Here is a 16,763-nt window from a genome sequence, read left to right on the forward strand (position 1 = left end):
TTTTCAAAACCCCTCTCAATCAGAAATTCTCATAATGTATGAGTGTGCTTAGGTATGTTAGGATCAACTCAGACTGCAGGAGTTTAGGGTTATAAAGGTATATTAAGTTCATCTGCATTAATAGCCTGAAACTGTAGCGCACATCACTGTTGAATCATTTGCTCAGTGAAGATTTAATTGAGCTTTCAAGAGAGCAGGGAGGGATTAAGTTAAATGTGGCAGACAGTTACTTTCTAAAGGAGAGACCTTCATAGTGGCCTGTGCAGGGGAGAAAAATCTCGATACCGTCTCTACGTATTCCAGTGAGTTTGAGTATGTTAGAACTAGTCTTTGTAAGCTTTATAGCAAGTCAAATTGGAGGAAAACAAGTATTTGCACAGGGTAGTAGTGTGTCAGGGCTGGTTAATAAAGCACAGTAGAGTTGCTGTCTTTGAGACCAGCTTTTGCTGAATAGTATTGTGCTTTCAGATGCAGCTACATTTTTGTCCATTTACTCCACCCATTTTGTCTTTCATCCTTTGTATACACACTCAGGCAGTTCTGTGTATGTTCATGAACTTAGAGCCCAGCACAGTGGAATTCCTCAGAAGCTACAGCAAACAGTTACTTGCAAAAGTGAGATGAAACACCTCAGTAGCCATGAATACACGGGGCAGGTTAACTTGCACTTCAAGGTTTTTCCTGTGCCCTGCTTTCTAGGTTTGCTTACTAGGGCAACACCACTGGAAAACCCACCAATTCTAAAGGTATGCTAAAGGCCATCAAGTTCTCAAATAATACATTTAAAAAGCTGTAACCTGATAGATAGTAACCAGTAATTAACTTCAGTCAGAGCAACCAAACCAATTAAGGAATGGTTGCAGGGAAGATTGAGGAGCAGGTTGATTATTTTGTCTTTTAACACTGTTGTCAGCAAAACTAGGCTGGGTCTTGTAATACTTGGGGTGAGCAAGTGCATGTTGTCACATGTAGAAGTGCAGTTGCAAACTGTGGACTGGTGGTTGCACAAGATCTAAAAGCAATTGAGGGAAATAGGCAAAGCATCTTCATTTTCTTAGGGTCTTGTTTGTGGTTGCATGCTTTTTATGGAAAGGAAGACTTGCTGTCATTATGGCTTTTCATAGTTTCTTAGATTCCCTCAAAAGTTAAAAAAACCAAACCCAAAACTTAGTGTGGTGTGTCTTTAAGCAGAACAGAGCAGGACTCCTCAAGGAGGGACTTGTTGATATGAATTTGTTGTTGGAGACTGGTATGACTGTAGCAACAGATGTGGTTTCACTGGTGTGAAAGTTCTGTGTTGTTAAGTTTTTTTCCTTTTTTGGAATTTTGTACCTTATTTGCTCCTGTTTCAAGGAATTAAGAATTTCATGGCAATGTTGAGAAGCTCACGGAATGGTGGTGATCCAGAACAGGCTCTGTAATTGGCCTTGAGAGGCAAGATATGTCATTTTAGTATAAGATACTGGCTTCAGCAAAAATTTGGTGCTCAAGCAGCCTCAGTTTTCTCAGCTGTTACGTATAGACTGTGTCCCTACAGCTCTTAAGCACACACGCAGTGTATATTCTTCACACTGACTGTACGGTGAGCAATTTCCAGAAGAGTAGCATGGTGAGGTTAGCCAGGTATAAGGCCAAAGAATTTTTTGGATGGTGGAAATAAAAATGGCTCATAACACCTTTGAAAAATATATTTCAGGAAAAACTAAATTGTATGAAAATGATAAATTTGGTATTTTTAACTGGTCTGTTTGACAAAACAAAAGATGAAATACTGCTTTTTTCTATGTAGTATCTGTTACATTGTCAAACTAGGGAAGATGAACTGTCTAATTATGGTTATTTATAGACTTTCCTGCAAAACCAAACTACACAAAAGCAAGGTAAGATACTCAGCTATTTGCAAGATAAATATTTTTTTAGAAGGGGGCGGGAATATATGTACAGTATGTTTGAGATAACAGTGAAATCTTCAAGTGCAGATGGTGACTTGATGAGATGCAAATTCTGTATTTGTTGTTAAATATTACTCTTTTTCATCCTAGTTTCCACTGGCTCACTTGCTCAGCAGTATGCCCATCCTAATGCTACCCTGCATCCTCATCCTCCGCATCCTCAGCCTTCTGCCACACCAACTGGCCAGCAGCAAAGCCAACATGCTGGAAGCCACCCTGCTCCTAGCCCCGTGCAGGTAACACAACTCAAGGGAGTCAATGTCTTTAAATTGTATTTAACATGCTCTACTGGAAGGTATTGCATCTGTGTGGTGCTTGACATCAATATATTGATTTCCTTGAGAGGGAAAAATGGTAGGATGCAGTTTCCCGAGCAAACTGCATGTGACAGATCTCATGCAGGACTTGTCTAGATAGCCTCCTTTTTTCTGGAAGGAAGGAAGTACAGCTACATGGTTTAATTTTTCTCTGTTTGCAATGGCTAGGACTCAAAAGGCTCATGATATCATTTGTTAGATAATCCTGCAGGGAAACTTGTTGCAGTCCCTCTTCCTTAGTGAGGACCAGTCAAACTCCAACCATTCATTTCTTCCTCTTCACAGGGGATGAGGTGTAGCTTGTGTCTGTGCTGTGATTGAGGAATGATCATAGTTATGTCCAAGCTTTAATATGAGTGGAGTTACAACTGGAAATAGCAGATAAATGCTGAGAAGCATTTGATTATATTTTATCAAAGACAAGCAGCTGAAAACAAAATAGGCCTCATGATAATGCTGGATGCCTTAGTTACCTACCAGTGATACTTTGGCTGCCAAGTGCAACTGTGGCATGTATCCAGCTCCATGGTTGTAGGTTCTCCTTGTTCTTACCTGCCAGTCTGGGTTCTATTTTCCAGACTCCTGCTCCACTTGACTTTCTAGTGCCAGGAGAAAATAAGCCAGGGGGAATTGAAATGAGTTTCCTTGTGACCATAGGTGTAGTGATCCTTGGATTAGCCCTTAAAGGATTCACTAGAGAACAGTTTTGCAAACCTTTCTTACGCTGTTTTACAGAATAAACATGTCTTTGCTCTTGAGCATAACCTAAATGATTTTTTTCTCTCTCTTTTTTTTTTTTTTTTCAGCATCATCAGCACCAGGCTGCTCAGGCACTCCACCTGGCAAACCCACAACAGCAGTCGGCAATTTACCACGCAGGTCTAGCTCCAACCCCACCTTCCATGACGCCAGGCTCCAATACGCAGTCTCCACAAAATAGTTTTCCTACAGCACAACAAACAGTCTTCACCATTCATCCCTCCCATGTTCAACCTGCATATACCAATCCGCCACACATGGCCCATGTCCCCCAGGTAAACACAGTTTAACAACCTTCAAGACTAAATGTCTTAATGCCACAAAAGTTAGGACAGTTCGGGCCTGCTGAAGTGATTTCCATTCTGTCACCTCTCAGCACAGACTACCTGTTGTGTTATTTAGGTTTCTGTCTGTACATTGCCTTTATTTAGAATTTTACAAGATATTTGGACCTCAGCTTCCAACACCCAGTGCATCTACAACCTGTAGTTTAATGAAGACATCTTAAGCTGGCACTGCTACCGAAAGAAATTGAGCTCTCTTCCCAGTTCCCGGCTCCCACCCTTGTCCTGCCCCACCATTCTGCTCACAGAACTGTTTGGCCATGCAGCAAACCAGACTGGGGACGTGATTCAGCTGAAGTGTGCCTCCCATACCCCCATTTTAGGCTATTTCTCAGTCAAATCAGTTCACTGCTCAGGTTCACTGCATGATCACAGGAAGAGCTGGCATACAGAAAGGTCGGAGGTGAGAGCTGAGTTGGAGGAAGGCTGAATTGCTGCTTTTGGTGGCAGTTTTAGGCTCTGCATCGTAGTCAAATTCATACAAGTACAATCCAGTAAAGGATATGACACAGGATTACTAGGGAGTAGCAAGGCACTGCTGTAGGAGCTAGGTGAGATTCAGTTCAGATGACTGCAAGACAATCCTTGTCGAAAGAGAAAACCGTGTGTGTGTGTGTGTGTGTATGTGTCTGTGTGTGGTTCAAAACAAACGACTTATGCAGAAGATCCCCCATGATTGTTTGGGCAACTTAACAACAGTCCTTGCTTCAGGATCAGAAACCGACTTCTCTTAACTGCTCTCTTGTGGTCAACTCGCTGAAAAAAAAAAGGATTTTTGGGAAGGGAAGCGCATGATTGATTAATCAAGCGCTCTACATAAAGCAGCGTTACAGAGATTTTTCTGATGTTTGCTAAATCTCATGGATTTAGTGTGCTTTGTCAAGGAACGGACAGTTAATCAGTAATTTGCCTGCACAATTTCTTCTTCAGACCAAGAACTTGGTGTCTGGCTTATGCCTTCTCATACAGGTTAACAATAGTTTGGGATATCATACCTGTAATTAGGGAGGACAGTTTAATAAACGTCCAGTCCCTTGCAGAATTCTGATAAAATCTTTTCTTTGGTCCCTGGGACAGTCAGTTAAACCCATGAATTCGTAGCAATTTAGGAATTGTTTTACTGATGTTGAGTTTTCAGCTTTTTAATTCAGTTAGGCTTTTAATTTCTCTGCTTTTGTACTGTGGGAGGATGAGGAGAGGATGCCCAAACCTGCCCCCTGCTCTGGCATCCTGCCATCTCCTCCCAGGCTTTGGTTTCTGCTGGAAACAAGATGCTTGCTCTGCTCTGGTGTGATGGCACTGGTGTGAATTCCTACCTTGTAGAGCTTCTAGGGGTGCCTTATGTGCAACCCTTGGGTCTTCCTGCAGGCAATGCCGTGCCTTGAAACGTGAAACATGTTGGTTTCAAGGTCTGCATAAAGGTAAAGCTCTACCTGGATTGTGCTGTACACGCCACGGCCAGGCTCCTGCCTGTGCTGTAGGATGTCACCATTCATTGCCTTCCTTTCTGTGTGCCAAGCACTCGATAAGCAAACCTTGCTAAAGCACATCAGATGCAACTTTTAGTCAGAACTGACTGCTTAGTCAGGAGTTTTTTGGCAATTGCAGGCAAAGCCTGCTTTACCCTTGATTTTCGATTTACGCAGTCTCTTCTGCTGTAACTTTTTAGGATGAAAACTACTACAATCTGTAATCCATGATACTTACACCAAACTAACTGACTTTACAAAATGAAGTAGTTCCCTCAAAAATCTCTAATGAAGGAATAACTACAGTTCTGTAAGAAATTTTAAACGCATGTAATTATTCCATTTTGGGGAAACTAATCACTGGATATAATAGTTTCTTAGCAGCCTCATTTCCAGCTTCTGAACACAATTGTGAAATGCCATGTAGTAGGAATTTCAGTTAGGCTAACACAGGGGATCAGTTGAATTTCCCTTTAGGTTATCAGATGAATCCTGAGCTGTTAGATATCTCACTTGAGAAACAGTACTTTAAAATTCATTACAGAGTACTCTCGGCTGCCAATTTGCAAAGCATTTGAGCCGCAGCAGAAATTTTTACCCAGTGTGTGTATTGAATACAGCTGCTGTATGAATCTCTGCTTTATAACGATGGCTGCTGTGATAGCATGTTTGTCAAAGTAAAAATGGTGCTGATCCTGAAAGGTGTTTCTGTTTCACAGCCTTATCTTCTAAGCCTTTTTTTAGAGCAAGAGTGAGATTTGAATTGCAGTTCCTGCCTTTAAAGGCTTCCTGAGTGCTACTAATACAGTGCAAGTCTGATAAAGAGTTTGAGGAATGTCTGTGATGAGTCAAGTAACCTTTTTGTCTTTAAGAAATAAAATTGTAGCCACTACCTGCTATCTGTCTTTACTGGCATGTGAAACCTGTGAGGCTGTGATTATTGCACCGTAGTGCTCCGACGATGGGATATGGTAGAAGAACAAAGCACAAACCTTAGATACAAATGCTTTCCCCACCCCTCTCACCCCCCCCAAGAGAAACCCACTGAGAGCTCTAAGATTTCCTTAATGTTTTGTGATTTGAAGAAACTAGTGTTTACTAGCTTTTTAAACCAAAAAAATTGATGACCCCCTAGAGTCACGAACTGCTCTGAGCTACAGAAGCCACCTGACAAGTTACTGAACTCGTTTGCCAGAAGGTGATCAGCCCTCCTAAAGATTAATCTCCTTTTTTCCGCTGAGACTTAACCGTGATTGCTTAGATTACACAAGGACCTTAACTGTGTTAATCTAAAGATTAATCTCCTTTTTTCCGCTGAGACTTAACCGTGATTGCTTAGATTACACAAGGACCTTAACTGTGATGAGCTTAACTGGAAACAGAACAAAGCTGACCTAACAGTATAAAGGGATGAAATCACTCATCTCGGGATGCCTGCTTTAGATGAACGATAATGTGGGCACAGGTCACTGGAGAGAGTGGTTTTTGGGGCAGGGAGCCATGAAAAGAATGTGGGGTTGTGTCGGGAGCAGCCGAGGACGGGACGCCAGCCTCCCAGCGCCTGGGAAGTTTGTATCTGTACCCGCTGCCTTCTCTGCATAGGAAGTGCTTTGATCTGAGTTGCTAACAGTAATGTTTTGAAGATTTGTTGCTGAGGGGTTTTTTTTGTGTGTGTGTGTGTGTCTTTTTGGGTTTTTTTTTTGGTTTTCCTTTTTAAATATTCCACTGTTTAATGCTGGCGGTTTCTCCCAGTGCTCGCTGTCCAAATGGCTGAAATTGAGAATGTGACTCAGAGCCAGCAGTAAAGATTTGAGCCCTTTTTTTTTTTTCGTTTTTGCTTTTTTGTTGGTTTTTTTTTTAGTTCTTCTTTTTGTGTTAAGATCTTCTGACTTAATCCCTATAGCTAATCTAGTTAAAAACGGAGTAAATCTCTGGATTTACTGGTACAGCTGGAAAAAAACTTGACAGTCATGTGGCCGGGAGTGATGCCTCCTTGTGACCATTTATACTAAAGAGCTCTTTGTTTCAGGCTCATGTACAGTCAGGAATGGTTCCTTCTCACCCAACTGCCCATGCTCCAATGATGCTAATGACGACACAGCCACCTGGTGGTCCCCAAGCCGCCATCGCTCAAAGTGCACTACAGCCCATTCCAGTCTCGACAACAACACATTTCCCCTATATGACGCACCCTTCAGGTGAGGAGTGTGTGCCCGGGAGACCTGCACCTTAACTGAGCCAGGTCGTAGTAGCGAGGAGAACTGTTTATGAACCAGATTTGGGGAAAAGAAAAACAAAAAAAAAAATAAAATAAAAACCAACCAACCAACGAAAACAAACCTTAAGATGTCCTTGTAGAACGGCAGGCTGCTGAAGGCAAACTGTTTCTGCATTTTGTGTTTGTACTTTGCCAGCCCAAACGTGAGCTTAGATAAAGCCTACGAGATTTAGCTAATTTAGCAAAGCCTTTGCTTCTCTCTAGCTGAAGCAGAGCAATGGATAACTGTGCGGACGCTGGCACTGTGGGACTGTGTTCTTCCAGGTTTTGCCGTGGTTTTGCCGTGGGGGATGGACTGTCTTGTGTAGCCTGTTTATAATGATCTGGGGGTTTTATTACATTTAAAGTGATCGGTCTCGAGGATAGGAGTGACAATGTTGCTTGGGGGTAGGGCTGTTAGACTTTTAATGACTGAAGTAAAGTGACAATTGAAGTCTAAATTCAGAGTAACGTTCTGCAGCTTTACTTTTTGGCAAAAGTAGGTGCTGTGTAACTTCTTTCTGCTCTAAATTTAACCTTACCTAGGTTTCTTTTATTATTCGTTTCCAAACAGCCTCTAAACTTTTTGTAGTGAACTAGTTACCTGATTTTGTTTCTTGGGGAATGTGTGAGCAGAACAAGGCTGCTTTCTGAGGGTTTAGGTAGGGGAAAAAAAAAAAAAAACAAACATCCAAAGGACATCTTGATATGCAGGGTTTTGTTTTGTTCATTAAAAAAAAAAAAGAAAAAGAGAAAAATAAAAAAAAAAAGAAAAAAAGAAAAAGTTCAGCTCAGTAGTTGTCCTGTGACCACTTTACTAGCAAACTGTTGTGTGGCTTGCCAATTTATTATTTACATTTGAACTTTTTTTTTACAGTACAAGCCCACCACCAACAGCAGTTGTAAGGCTCATCTGGAATAACTGAAAGGCTGGATACCTTTTGTAGGCCAAATACCCTCCTTCTACTGCTTCTGCCAACTGGAAGCACAGAAAACTAGAATTTCATTTTATTTTGTTTTAAAAAACAAACAAACAAAACAATTGATTTCTTGTAACATCCACTAGGAATGCTAACAGTTCATCTTGCAGTGGGAGAGATTCGGACTGAGTAGAGGCATTTAGGAACTTGTGGGCTATTCCATAATTCCATGCACTGTATCTGAGTCCTGCAAGTGCCCCAACTCTGCTTGCTGAAAAACTGGAAGTTATTTATTTTTTAATGACCCTTCAAAGTTATGAACTCATCAGCTAGCAAAAGAAGTAACAAGAGTGATTCTTGCTGCTATTATCACTAAAAATCAAGACTTGGAGATCCCTTTTACTTCTAACTAAACTTGAAACAGGTTCAGTAAAAAAAAAAAAATTCTAATCGTCAAACTGATGAATTATTATTTATAAATCACGTTTGATGAGATAATCACTATCGTGAGACAGTGATGTAACTTTTAAGTTAAGAAAACTTTTACTTTGTAGATAATATAAAATAAAAACTTAAAAAAAAATTAAAAAATAAAAAAAGTTTTAAAAACTGACCTGCTTAGTGTTTGTGTCTTGTTTTACCAGTATCTTCCTTTAATGTGTTCTCCAGCTTTTGATCCAAGTTGGAGTGTTTGACGTGGCCTCAGGTAAGGTGTTTGTGTCCCCCACTGGGACACCAAATCTGTTGCATTTGACATCGCAAAAATAAGTCAGAGGTTTCAAGACCAGAAGTTTGTTGCAGGTTTTAAAGAATTTATTGCGTTCAGGTCTCTTCCCCTGTGTCTCAGCCTTTCCCGGGTCTGGCTGGTGGCAAAGAAGGTGTCAGAGCTGGGGCATGAGGCTTAAGGTGACAAAACTGGACAGGACATGTGTGTCCCCCCACTGTGACACCAAATCTCTTGCATTTGACATCACAAAAATAAGTCAAAGTTTTCAAGACCAGAAGTTTGGCACAGGTTTTAAAGAATTTATTGCATTTGGGTCTCTTCCCCCATGCCTCAGCCTTTCCCGGGTCTGGCTGGTGGCAAAGAAGGTGTCAGAGCTGGGGCATGAGGCTTAAGGTGACAAAACTGGACAGGACGTGGTGCTGGAGAAGGAGGAGGTGGTGGTGGAGGAGAAGGTGGTGCTGGAGGAGAAGGAAAGGACGAAATCATAGAATGGTTTAGGTTGGAAGTGATCTTATAGATCATGGAATGGTGCTGGAGAAGGAGGAGGAGGTGGTGGAGGAGGAGAAGGAAAGGACGAAATCATAGAATGGTTTAGGTTGGAAGTGATCTTATAGATCATGGAGTTCCAGCCCCCTGCCCTGGGCAGGGACACCTCCCACCACACCAGGTTGCTCCAAGCCCCATCCAGCCTGGCCTTGAACCCCTCCAGGGATGGGGCAGCCACAGCTTCTCTGGGCAACCTGGGCCAGGCTCTCACCACCCTCACAGCAAAGAATTTCTTTCTAGTATCTCATCTAAATCTCTCCTCTTTCAATTTAAAGCCATTACCCCTTGTCCTGTCGCTCCCTCCCTGATCAAGAGTCCCTCCCCATCTCTCCTGGAGGGGCTGGAAGGGGCTCTAAGATCTCTCTGGAGCCTTCTCTTCTCCTCCAGGCTGAACCCCTCAGCTCTCTGATCCTGTCATGAGGAAGCTTCCCTCAGCAAAACGACTCCATGGGGATGAGCGTCCCTTAGAAAAATGCCTGGTTAAAAGATGGGGAAAGGGACAGGAGAAAATAATTGACCATCACATCTTTGCTAATGTTCAGACTAATTATCACCGCGTACAAAGTGCTGTGGTCTTCCAAAGCCACCTGTGTGGCACAGGCATCCTGCCCTGGCTGACCAAGAGGGTGATGCTGGTCAAACTGGGTGATGGGGGTTCAGAGGAGGGAGGAGGGTGGTGGTGTGTGTCCAACTTTCCACGGGCAGCGGTGAAAAACATAAAGGGGGGGGAAAATGCTGCTGCAGCTCCTGTTTTAATTCTTGTGGGTCAGCAGAGCCATGAAGTGTGAATCGGTGGTGAGGTGGGCAGCAGGGGGCATGAGACCATCACAGACGGTGGTGGTGGCTTCGGGCAGGACTCCTGGAAGGAGCCTTCTGAGAAGAAACAGCTCCTTGGGCTTCCTTCGCTTCCTTCTGCCTTTTAAAGCAGCTGTTTATTCAGTATCTATTAAAATAGCATTCAGGCACCTAGAGGGAATCAGACTAAAAGACCAAAAGTGAGAAACAAGTTCTAAAAACAGTTTATTAAGAGCGGATTTGTTTTTATATTATGGCAAAATTGCATTATTCAAGAATAAGTTACTTGTACAGTACATACAGAAATAATACATAGAAAAATCTACTATACAAGAAGAACTCTTGTGTGGGTGAAAAGTAGAACTTTGAAATCTCTACGCTTTTTCATCCAACAAACTGTTGGCTTTAACTCAGCCTAAAGCAGGAATGATTAGAGAACGCACAGTCGCCTCCCCCACCTCTGGTAGTTGCTGGTGAAGGTCGGGGGCCGTTCGGATCGAAGGAGCTTAAATTAAAATTTGGGATATTGTACTCAAACCTGTTAGTCAAGATTTCAAGGCTTTATGGGTTTGTTAGAGTAAAACAGCACTTTTAGGGATGACAGCAGTGTAAGCAGCCGTTTATTCAGTATCTATTAAAATAGTCTCCAGGCACCTAAAGGGAATCAGACTAAAAGACCAAAAGTGAGAAACAAGTTCTAAAAACAGTTTATTAAGAGCGGATTTGTTTTTATATTATGGCAAAATTGCATTATTCAAGAATAAGTTACTTGTACAGTACATACAGAAATAATACATAGAAAAATCTACTATACAAGAAGAACTCTTGTGTGGGTGAAAAGTAGAACTTTGAAATCTCTACGCTTTTTCATCCAACAAACTGTTGGCTTTAACTCAGCCTAAAGCAGGAATGATTAGAGAACGCACAGTCGCCTCCCCCACCTCTGGTAGTTGCTGGTGAAGGTCGGGGGCCGTTCGGATCGAAGGAGCTTAAATTAAAATTTGGGATATTGTACTCAAACCTGTTAGTCAAGATTTCAAGGCTTTATGGGTTTGTTAGAGTAAAACAGCACTTTTAGGGATGACAGCAGTGTTCTGTAGGCTGGAGAGTAAGAAATTAGAAGCTTTGGCCTCACCCCGGACCTGGACCTCTTCTTAGAAGATTTGCCCCAAAATAGGTTTGATGCAAAAAGCATCGTTGAGGGAATGGGGGGTGTCAGTGTTTGGTGACCTGCTCTGGATCCCTGGGGCCATTCCTCAGGGCTGGGATGTGGGAGGGAGGGAGGGATGGATGAAGAGATGAAATAATGCTTTGTGTCACGAGCTTCTTCAGAACCTGTCACCCACAGGGCCGCGCGAAAGCCACCTGTAGGGAGGGTCCCTCAGCAAACAGCAAGTGGTTTCCGAAGCGTGTAGAGATGAGGGGGAGAAGTTCTGGCTGGACCCAAGTCTGAGGTTATGCACTAAGCCAGAGAGTGAAGGCACTGCCTGTTTTGCATCTTTATTGCCCAAAAAACGACTGTCCTGAGCAGCGGGCTGAAGTGGGGCTTCCCTCCCGCCCTGATGGCCCTCTCCTCGGGGAGCTGTGTGAGGGCAACGGGCAAAGGCTCCACGAGCAGCTGCCCCTCGGGTCATGGCTTTGTTGCCTTGGATCCAAATTCATGTCACATGTGCCCAAGGACCATCTCCAGGACCAAGCTGAGACCTCGGTGGTTGCATCCAACTTCATTTCAGCTCTAGGAAAGGCCCTTTCTCCTTGGTGGGGGCCCGGGAGGTGGCTGTGCCTGCAGCCCTGTGGGGGCTTTCCCCTCCTCCCAAAACTCGATGCTGGTGCTTCATAAAGGCCGACAAGAGCCCATGAGGGCTGGGGAACTAAACCTAAGTCCTAGGCTCTTTTCCCAAGTTCAGAAGAATATAAATATCCCTTCAGGTTGCTTATATTCCAAGTAATGGAATGGCTTCATGCCCTTTGCCATGATGAGGAGATACCTTTTGGTAGGAGTAGGGCTGCGCGTCAGGCTCTCACCTGTGTCACAAGCCAGATGGTCTCCAGGAAAAGTGGGATTTTGAACTCAACCCTTCAGAAGCTGGGGAAATAGCCCCCCAAAAGCCCTGGGTGCTGGGGTTGGGTGGGGATGATGGAGCTGGGTTGCTGGAGGGGGAGAGCAGCAGCTCTGTGCTTGGCTAGATCAGCCTAAACCAAACAAGCCCCCTGGCGAGGAGAGGCTCGATGGTGGAACAGCCCTCAGCTACCTTGGTGGTGGGGTCTGAGAAGGAAATAACTCTTATTAAATAATCAGAACGACTTTCCCACTGCTCACTGGGGAGAGCGGGAGTTCGCATCCACCGGCGTTTGTTTGCAGAGGGGAAGCGGCTGATGGGGCGATAATGAACCCCATGTATATTCTGCTAATCAAGCGCAGCAATTTCCATTTAAACTACGGAGGAACCCCCTTGCAATTAAACTGCAGGTTAAAAATACCACGTGTGCCTGCATGTTTAGTTGTTGGCTCTCGAACAATAAGCCCCGACGCCCCGGAACAACCCATCCCAGCAGCAGCATCTGATTTATCTGGCAAGGGCTGCGCTGGCCATGAATGGCAATCCCTTTTCCAATCCCTTTTCCAAACCCTTTTCCAATCCCTTTTCCAATCCCTTTTCCAATCCATCTCTTTTCTCAGCCCCTTCCTTCTTGCAGATGCTCTGAGCGTAGGGTGATTCGGGTGAGGCCACCTCATCCTTCGGGGAAAGACACCTTTGAATTTGGCTGCTTGAAGCTCAGCAGGACAAAAACCAATTTGAAATTTAGCGAGATTTAGCCCGTGCGAGTGTTTTCCGAGGCGTGTTTGCCCCGGGAACCACGCACCAAGCAGGCAAAGGACCCAACAACTGGTGCTAAACGTCCTCCCCTTCCCATCTTCATCCCTAAAAATGCAAGACTGGGGGGGAGTTAGTTATTAGCAACGTTGGGAGCTGCCTTGCCTGGCACAAACCAACCCTGGCTGTGTGTTCCTGCCGTTTGGTGCAGCCTTTGTGCTGGTCCGGGGAGGAGACCGGGATGTGGATACGGCTGAGAAGCTCCAGCTGAGGACAGGGCTGCCTTTGTCTCCCCGCAGCCTCGCCGGGTCTGGCAGCGCCGGAGGTGTGACCGAGCACTGCAATTCGCTCTTAATGCTCTGGTTTCAAGAGCGAGTGTGCGACGGTGCGTGATGAGCCCCACAAAACACTGGTGTGTCCCCCCTCCAACCCTGCAATGTGGGACTCATCCCTGTGCGCCCATTTTCAAGTTGTTGAAGGGGGGAAAGGAAGGGGAGGGGGGGAAAAAGGACGTTGCCTGTTCTGAATGTACAAAGACAGCCTGGGAGAGGGCTGAGGCAAGCGATGGGGAGGCACAAAGTGCAAATCCTAAGTGGTTTCTCAAGTTGATGGTATCTAGTTTCTCCCAGCCCTCCTCCTTTCACTACTTATAAAACCAGATTTGTTCTCACGGCCGGTCCCTGGCCTGGTTTTGGCCCCAGCTATTTTGGTCCTACCTGGTCCTGGCTCCTGCCTGCGCTCCCTCTGCCCTTTCTGGCTCAGCCCAACCCAACTGCACCCTGATCTTGCCCTTCCATTCCTGCCCTTGGGCAGAGCTTGGCTCCTCGGGCTTTGACTGCCAACGGGGATCACCAAGCGCTGGCTCCGGCAAAGCTCTGCCCACGGGCTGGATTTTTTGCAAAAGTCCCTCACTCGACCCCACGAGGCTTTCTGTTCGCTTGCTTTCAAATTCCTTCCTAGATGTTGACGCTCCTGAGGGCTCCCACGTCAAGGAGTTAAAAAAGAAAAAAAAAAAAAAATTTTAAAAGAAGAAGGCTTCTCTGTAAGGCAGTTTCAAGGCAAGTTTTGCATCTGAAATCCCGGGGAACGCCGTGCTGAGAAATCTGGAAGTGGAGCTCTGCGAACATCCCCTCCCGCGTGTCGCAACGGCTCCAGCCCCTTCCTTATTCTCAAAATAACAGCAGCTTCTAAGAAGCGGTTCCTCTCTCGGCGCGGCCGCCCCGGCTGCCCCAGGTACAGCGGCACCGGGGACGGGGGGCACCGCCTGGGAACAGCAGCGGGATCGGGGTACGGCCCTGACGCTGCTCTCCTTGTGCCCCCGCTGGGGACACCCAGCCCCTGGGGATTTGCTGGAGACGGGAGGGTGGTTCCCAAGGGAGTTACAGCTTGTTCAGCTCCTGTTTGCAGGCAAACAGCTTAAAATGTGGAATTAGAGCCGTCGGGATGTCGACCCACCTAAGGCACATCATGGGGTGCAGCCCCTTTGCTGGGTTGGGTCAGGGCTGGTTGGGAAAAGCTTTTCCTCCAGATGGGGAACGAACGCCGATGGTACCCCCCCTCCTTGCCAGCAAAAGGCCGTTGTGTAGCTTTAAATGCCACCAAACTCTTGGTCACACAGTGTTTTAGCCGGGGGGAAAAAAGAGGCAAGGAAGAGCGGGGTGGGCAGCCGCCTGCTCTGGTGAGGTAAAAAAATGCTTGGGGGAAAAACTGACTTAAAATTTGTGCCTAAAATGCTTCCATCAGCAGGGTAAAACGCCTCCGTCACTGGGATCAAACACCTCCACCACCAGGACAAAATGCCTCCATCACCAGGATAAAATGCCTCCACCACCAGGACAAGATGCCTCCATCACCAGGATAAAATGCCTCCATCACCGGGAGGGGTGGTTTGCTGTCAGTCTCTGCGTTAGCTCCCAGCTAGTGACATTATTAATGATGGAGCAGTTAGTGTTCACGGCTTCATTAGCAAGTCTAATAGTGTGAGTATTTATCTGGCTGGCGCAGGGAGTGACTGCAACTGTGCCGGCGCTGCTCTCCTTGTGCCCCCGCTGGGGACACCCAGCCCCTGGGGATTTGCTGGAGATGGGAGGGTGGTTCCCAAGGGAGTTACAGCTTGTTCAGCTCCTGTTTGCAGGCAAACAGCTTAAAATGTGGAATTAGAGCCGTCGGGATGTCGACCCACCTAAGGCACATCATGGGGTGCAGCCCCTTTGCTGGGTTGGGTCAGGGCTGGTTGGGAAAAGCTTTTCCTCCAGATGGGGAACGAACGCCGATGGTACCCCCCCTCCTTGCCAGCAAAAGGCCGTTGTGTAGCTTTAAATGCCACCAAACTCTTGGTCACACAGTGTTTTAGCCGGGGGGAAAAAAGAGGCAAGGAAGAGCGGGGTGGGCAGCCGCCTGCTCTGGTGAGGTAAAAAAATGCTTGGGGGAAAAACTGACTTAAAATTTGTGCCTAAAATGCTTCCATCAGCAGGGTAAAACGCCTCCGTCACTGGGATCAAACACCTCCACCACCAGGACAAAATGCCTCCATCACCAGGATAAAATGCCTCCACCACCAGGACAAGATGCCTCCATCACCAGGATAAAATGCCTCCATCACCGGGAGGGGTGGTTTGCTGTCAGTCTCTGCGTTAGCTCCCAGCTAGTGACATTATTAATGATGGAGCAGTTAGTGTTCACGGCTTCATTAGCAAGTCTAATAGTGTGAGTATTTATCTGGCTGGCGCAGGGAGTGACTGCAACTGTGCCGGGTTAGAAAAGAGGAGCAAGAAAAGCCAGTTTTTGCCTTATCTAAAAAAAAAATGAAGCCCCGACTGCCATCGCGATCATCACCTTGGCCCCGGTGTGGGAGCTCAGCTCCGGCAGGTCGGGCTTTGCTGGAGGGTTTGGCATCGGCAGCACGTGCTGGGGCGGGAGGACGGGGCTCGTCTCCACCCGCACACAGCCCGGAGCAGCAGCTGGTCGATGAATTTATAACCCACTTCTTTTTTTCCTCTTTTTTTTCTTTTTTTTCCCTCCCTTTTTCCAATTCTCTGGGTTTTAACACAAGACCCCGGTTCCTTCTGGTGCTGTCGTGTCGGGGAGAGGAGGGAGACCGGGGACGCAGGCAGGAGCGGCGCGTGTAAACAGTAATGAGAAAGCTTTTGAAAAATAACAACCAAAAAAAAAATAAAAATAAAAGGCCCTTTAACAGGCCAAAGAGAGGGAGCACACCCGTACTGGAGTGAAAAATTACCCCCTCCCTTGGAAAAAAAATATAATAATCATCCCTAACCAGAAGGAAGAAACTAGATACATTCTTTTTCTCGATGGAATACCTAGAAGGTCTCTAGGATTTCTCCACCCAAAAGTGCATCCCGGTGCCGGCGCGGCGCCCGTCAGAGCGGCGTGTACTGGTTGTCGATGGCGCGGACGTGGCCCCGGCCCGGTGCCTCCACCTCGTAGTCCGAATCGCGGTGCCGGGGGGGACCGGGGGTCGTGGTCACCCCGCTGGGGCGCAGGCTCTGGGCCAGCTCGGCCGGTGGTGGCACCAGGTGGAAGATCTGCTCCGCTGGAGGACCCGGGGGTGTCTCGTCGGGGCCGTGGGGGCAGGAGGAGCTGGCGGGGGAGAGGCTGAATTCGGGGTTCCAGCTGGGAAAGCGCAGGGAGAGAGGGACCGTGCTGCCGGAGCCGGGAGCTGCGGGCAGAGGGGAGAGATGGAGGGATGGGGGGGATGCTCCTGCCCCATCGCCCCCGCTGTGGGTGTTGGGGTGGGGGTAGGGGGCAGCGGGGGGCGGCCGGTGGCTTAGGGCAGCTTCTCCTTTCTCAAAAGAGGAACCTGGGAGCTCGGGAGTCACCTTTTGTGCCGCTGCCCCAGCG

The 16,763-nt window shown here is 46.4% G+C and overlaps 2 protein-coding genes across 24 annotated transcripts in view; one reads left to right on the plus strand and one right to left on the minus strand.

The window, feature by feature from the left end:
- ATXN2 (ataxin 2) overlaps window positions 1-8,631 on the plus strand; it is a 46,402-nt gene extending 37,771 nt beyond the window's left edge. For 15 of the 23 annotated variants that reach the window (XM_014962255.1, XM_014962309.1, XM_014962336.1 and 12 more), the window contains 3 exons: window positions 2,043-2,188; window positions 3,076-3,303; window positions 6,871-8,631. In XM_014962255.1, coding sequence (XP_014817741.1) covers window positions 2,043-2,188; window positions 3,076-3,303; window positions 6,871-7,074 — 578 coding nt within the window. In that variant the 3' untranslated portion in view covers window positions 7,075-8,631. The remainder of the gene's footprint in view (window positions 1-2,042; window positions 2,189-3,075; window positions 3,304-6,870) is intronic. The other 8 variants (XM_014962210.1, XM_014962240.1, XM_014962247.1 and 5 more) reach the window with 2 other exon arrangements.
- A 7,255-nt stretch (window positions 8,632-15,886) lies between these two features.
- Window positions 15,887-16,763, minus strand: part of SH2B3 (SH2B adaptor protein 3) — a 19,261-nt gene continuing 18,384 nt past the window's right edge. Inside the window, exons 7-8 of the mRNA XM_014963650.1 lie at window positions 16,723-16,763; window positions 15,887-16,581 (exon numbers count right to left, since the gene is read on the minus strand). The exon at window positions 16,723-16,763 is cut by the window's right edge and continues 149 nt beyond it. Of these exons, the coding sequence (XP_014819136.1) occupies window positions 16,283-16,581; window positions 16,723-16,763 (340 nt within the window). The 3' untranslated portion in view covers window positions 15,887-16,282. The remainder of the gene's footprint in view (window positions 16,582-16,722) is intronic.

Source organism: Calidris pugnax, unplaced genomic scaffold (genome assembly GCF_001431845.1).
Source record: "Calidris pugnax isolate Ruff unplaced genomic scaffold, ASM143184v1 scaffold32, whole genome shotgun sequence".
Lineage (NCBI taxonomy): Eukaryota > Metazoa > Chordata > Aves > Charadriiformes > Scolopacidae > Calidris > Calidris pugnax.